General features: G+C 40.4%; 1 protein-coding gene across 1 annotated transcript in view; it reads right to left on the reverse strand.

Annotated features, from left to right (window-relative positions):
- Positions 1 to 1,308: 1,308 nt before the first annotated feature.
- Positions 1,309 to 5,650, reverse strand: part of ptpn20 (protein tyrosine phosphatase non-receptor type 20) — a 40,715-nt gene continuing 36,373 nt past the window's right edge. The window contains exons 44-47 of the mRNA XM_015028036.1: positions 5,247 to 5,581; positions 4,949 to 5,164; positions 4,513 to 4,575; positions 1,309 to 4,382 (exon numbers count right to left, since the gene is read on the reverse strand). Coding sequence (XP_014883522.1) covers positions 4,272 to 4,382; positions 4,513 to 4,575; positions 4,949 to 5,164; positions 5,247 to 5,581 — 725 coding nt within the window. The 3' untranslated portion in view covers positions 1,309 to 4,271. The remainder of the gene's footprint in view (positions 4,383 to 4,512; positions 4,576 to 4,948; positions 5,165 to 5,246; positions 5,582 to 5,650) is intronic.

Here is a 5,650-nt window from a genome sequence, read left to right on the forward strand (position 1 = left end):
GCGAGAGGCAAGGTACACCCTGGACAGTAGCCAGACCATTGCAGGGAAACACAGACAAAACCAGACGCGCACACACACACATAAAGACACATTTTTAGAGAAACCAACTGACCAAGCAGTCATGTTTTGGTTTTGCAATGTGGGAAGAATCCAGAGTACCCAGAGAAAACCCAAACATGCACAGGGAGAACATGCAGACGTCACACAGAAAGAGTCCAGGCAGGGACTCAAACCCATGACCTTCTTACAGCACAACAGCAGATTCAACAGTGATCTATATTGCATTTAATTGTTAATTAAAATCTTCAGGAAATTTCAATGTTTAATTGATCAACTTATAGAAATATTTCTTAAATTAATCCTCTTGTGAAAGGGGAGAGTGGTACGTAGGATTCGGTGTGTAGTTTTGCAGCAGCTCACAAATCATGTGCCGTTTCCTCATCAGCAGATAGAGAAAAAAGAAAACCTGCTTAAGTGTGTGTTACATGATGATCCCAACAGAGAGCAAGGAGGAGATTTACTGAAAGCATATGCTCTCATTTCTGCAAGTTTATCTGGATTTTAAATCACTCTCTGTGAATGATGAGTCTTCCGTTAATGGGTTTATCAACAACTTCCTCCCCAGTACAAAATGTTTTTGCTAAATTGTGAGAATGAACAGGGTGAGCTCAGATTGCATGATTTGAAGTAATCATCCTCCCTTCCTATATTTTCAAGGGAATAATTCTTCATTTCTCCAGTGATTTGAAGTCTACCATTTGATTAAATGATTTATCCAGAAACGGGAATACCCCCTGAATATATTTAGCTGCTGTTGCTCCAGCAATAACTCACAGCAATAACGAGGCAGAATGAAGGAGAGTTAAGAACAGGGTGACTGGGGGTGGGGGGATTGTGTATTTGTGTAAAATAAGTGTTGGTACATGTAGTGCACAAGGATCGCAGGACCAGACATAAAGAGGAGAGCTGAAGTTAGCAAGTAAATCAGCTCTATGGCTTCAACGGCATCGGCTTTATGTGTGCAGAGTATGTAGTGTGTTTCCAGGAGTTTCCATGCTGTCACAAAAGGCCCCTGTGAGACTCGCTTATTTACCTTGCAGTAAAACCCAAGAGGGAGTGTACGCTGCAGTAAATGTGGAGAAAGGGGGTGTAGAGGAGTTAGATTTAAGGCTGCCCCCGACTCTCTGTTCTCTGTGCGCCGCTGGGGAAAAATCCTCTCTGCCGCTCTCGTTCCGTTGTTTAACTTGAGTTATGTCGTGTGCTGGGAGTCAAGCGAAGGGAAAGCGTGGTATAGTACAGACAAACACGTTTCAGAATAGCTTTTAATTAAAGAGAGAGGTATTACATTGTTCTCAGTTATTGGTTACATAGTGGCTGGTAGTGTAACAAGATTTTTAATTTAGCATAAATAAGCAGTTGTGCAATTAATTATCACATTTCACAATGCCTTAGCATAAGCACTTGCTAGACTGTACAAGATGCACTTTCCCATATGAATGCAAAATGTGTTCCTGCTTATTCTGTCCAAGATGTGAGCCAGAAAACATACAACCAGGATCTCACAGAGAACTTGCACATAACTTAGCTGTACAGTGAGTTGGGAAAGTCTTCACACCCCTTGAGCTTTGTCACAAAATGTGAAAAAGTTCCAAAATTTCTCACTGTTTTATTTAGTCCAGAACAAAGTAGCAAATGATTGTTATGTAGCAATAAAACTATATGTGACAAATTTGATGACAAATAATAAAAAAAATAATAATCTGAAAAGTGCAGTATACATAACTCTGAAACCCACAAAGAAAATCCAGTGCAACCAACTGCATTGACGAGTCACCTAATGAGTTCACCTCTTCGTACACTGATCTCAGCGTCTTCTGTGAACATTTCTGAGGTTTTGTCAGTGAACATTAGCGAACTAACAGCATCATGAAGACACAAGGAACACAGCAGACAAATCAGGGATAAACTTGTGGAGAAATTTAAAGCATAGTCAGCTTTTAAAATAATGTCACAAATTTCAAATATTTTGTGGAGCACTATTTAATTCATCACTAGAAGATGGAAAACATATGACAAAACTGCAAACCTACCAAAACTGACAGGCCTGGAAAGGAGAACATTAGTCAAAGAAGCAGCCAAGACTAGCATGGTAACTCAGGAATAGCTGGAGAGAGAGTCATATCTAAGTTGGGGAACTGTCTTGAAAGAACGTCTATTCGCCACGCACTCCACAAATCTGGTCTTTACCCTACAAAGAGATGAAGATGCAAGAAGAGAGCTATTGTTGAACGAACGCCATGGTAAGTCCCATTTCAAGTTTACCCTCCAAGATGCGTCAAAGACATTTGGAGGAAAGGTGCTCGGATGAAACCTACATTGAACTTTGTAACCTATATGGAAAAAAAAATATGTAAAAATCCACAGCTGCATCGTCTAAAGTCTGGGCTGGAGGTTCACCTTTCAGTAGGACAGCAACTCTAAAGTTACATTAGAAGGTTCAGATCAACTCATAGTCGAGTTTCAAAATGGCGGTAGTATAAATATTAACTCAACGGGGCTGCTTGAAAATGCATACCACGCTTTTAAATGTTTTCAAATAAAAAATAAACCATGCATCATTTTTTTTCCCACTTCACAATCATGCAGTACTTATGTTGCTATATCACATGAAATTCCAATGAAATACAACGACATTTGTGGCTCCAATGTGACAAAATGTGAAGGAGATCAAGGGGTATGAGCACTTTGGCGACACACTGCATGTGCATCAGAAAGGTTGACTGCTCTGCATGGCCACACACATGGCTAAAGTAAAGTGATCCACGTGACTTTCCAGCATGCTCCAAACACTTTGGAAGATGTCTTCAAGGTAAGAAAAATGACATTCTTAATGCGCCTTCGTTTCAGAAGGAGTTGCATTTTTTACATTCCATATTTTGATCATTTTCAAGTAATTCAGTCAAACTGCAGGCTAGAACATCTGTACTTCTTGAGTCTACATGCAATAAAGAGCTGGTGTGTGTAGGTTAGCAGCTGAATGAACAAAAGCTCATAAGCAATGACATCTGAGGTTGAAGTCCAACCCAGCAGCCACGAATCGTCTTTGATCTCTGACTCGGAGGTGTAAGTTGTGTTGCTCCGTACAACATCTAAAGTGGCAAAATGTAAAGTTTGTAAACCTCATAATATTTTTTGCATTTTTGGCTGAGTTTGTATTAAAATAGCTGTTGAATACAGATAAAGGATGTCATCACTTAACAAGTCTGGCTAATAATTTAATTTACAGTGAAATTTACACTTTACAAAAAAGAAAATCTGGATACTATGTTTGTAACATTTCCAAATCTTAGCAAAAATTATCTGAAAATTTGATGAATTCACTGAAACATTTGTTACGAATAATCATTCTTTATCTGTATCAGAATATGCAAGTGGTGGTAATGTGATTCATCATGACAGTTTTCTGTATAAAACAAAAAACACACACACACACACACAAAAAAAACACACACAAGCTAAGAATAGGTGGCGGGTGAACATCTCACTGCTTTTAAGTTAAACTACGAACCGAAATATGAGATACGATCCTCCTCTGGTATGAATTGACAAAATGTTCATCTCAGACCCAGAACAGGCTGAAAACTTTACATTCACTCTAACCACCACCAGGTGCTATGTTAAGTTTCTCACCTTTTGCCCCTGGTGACTTGCAACAAGAGGTGTGGGTTTATCGTAAAGCAAGTGGGGTGTGTCTCTCCAAGGCACTTGATTCTTTTCATCTCCTCCTTCACAATGAAGTGAAACATAATTGATTTTTTTTTTCAGCTTACACACCCTTTCCCGGGGTACAAATGCACTTAAATAAAACCATGTCGCTTCATACTTTTAACAAACGCGTAAAAGAAACGTGGGAAGGTCTAAAACCGGGATGACGTTACTGGTAGATAGAGGATTTGAAGATGACCAGAAGTTGAGATTTCATGCTGTCTGAATTCAAACAAAAAGAAAAACTAACTTAAAACAGAAGGCAACTGATAAGCTGATGTCATTAAAGCACCATGAAGACATATGCAGAAAAAAAAAACAACAACTAATGAATTGAAAAGGAAAGTTTTCATTGTAACAAAACTGACACCACATAAGATTTTACAGCTAACTAAAGGGAACAACCACCAAAGGAAGAAGATCCACCTGTAAAGTGCTCTGCTGTGATCGATCACCCACAGCCTTTGCTTTACAGGTATATGTTGCTGAGCTTGACGGGGAAACATTCAAACAATCTTGTGGTCTCTGGGACTTTCTGGTTGCCACTGGTTTCCTTGAAGATGTAAAATTCCCTGTAAAACCTCCAACCAGACTTTGTAGCAGAAAAGATACTGTTCCTGGAAAAACAAACAAAAACAAAAACAAACAAAAAAAAAACGGGGGGTTAGGGGTGCAAAGGCCATGTCAAGCTTTTATCTGCATAATAAACTTTAAACTTTTATCCTTTATGCCTCCGTTTTCACCAACCTTGGTTTGAATCATCCCGTGCCGCTGTAGCCTCATCTCTTTTACAATGTCGCTTACATTAATCTAGAAACAGAGCAGCAAACTGTCATGAACAGCTCAAGCAGAGATTTGAACTATGTCTATAAGAATCTAAACACTCAATAAACGTTAAACATTAGATGAAAATCATTTGATTAATTTTCCACTTCTAAAACGCTCTATAAACAATCTGAAGGGGAGGTCTACCAGACTGCAAAACCCAATCAAGCACCAGTCAGCGGTGTGTGACCGATTTCTGTGTTTTGCAAAGTTTTGACCATCCGTTTCAGAGTTTGGATAGCTTTAAGAATGATCATATGAGAAGATATAAGTGCCAATGTGTTTTCAGGGATTTGCTGTTATTAAAATTCTGATTCTGAACATTCCTGATTATTAGTAAGAACCGGCTTTCACTTACAGGCAGGTCATTCTCAATGAGATGGAGGATGATGTCGGTGCAGATGAGAACTCCTGTCCGTCCGATGCCAGCGCTGCAGTGAACGGTGATCGGCCCCCCGTGGTGCACCGCCCTCATGTAGCGGATGAATCGAACCAGCTGCTCGGAGCTCTGCGGCACGCCGTGGTCCGGCCAGTGTGTGAACTTCAGGTGGTGAACAAAGTGCGTCTCACCAGTCTGAAATGACACAAAGCTCACTCTTCTTACTTAACACTGAAATTCATCACTGAACTCAATCAGTAATGGGCTCCTTTCTCACCTTCATCTCCACCATGCGGATGACCTTTATGTGGAAGTATTCCAGGAACTGTTGATTCTCCAGGTGCAGCTGGTACCGGTCGGTGGTAAAAAGTGTGTTCTGCTTCTCTGGCCAATACTTGTGACATTTGATCCGTCCTCGTTCTACTTCCTGTGTCATCATGGCGATGATGTCAGATTTGTTTTCCCAGACCATTTGCCAAAAGGCCTGGACTGTGGAGGGCAGCGGGCCCTGGCAGGAGATGTAGAAGAACTCATCTGCTCCGATCTGTATGCGGATGTAGCTGGCATTGATGTACTCCTGGTTCTCTCCGATGGCTACTCGCGTCTTATCGTCTGCAGAAGTAGAGGCAATACAGCTGTTGATTGTTCAAGTACATGAATTAAACTAGAACTGTGAGCAGC

The sequence above is a fragment of the Poecilia latipinna genome, unplaced genomic scaffold, assembly GCF_001443285.1.
Source record: "Poecilia latipinna isolate Pla-1442-1.1 unplaced genomic scaffold, P_latipinna-1.0 Scaffold113, whole genome shotgun sequence".
Lineage (NCBI taxonomy): Eukaryota > Metazoa > Chordata > Actinopteri > Cyprinodontiformes > Poeciliidae > Poecilia > Poecilia latipinna.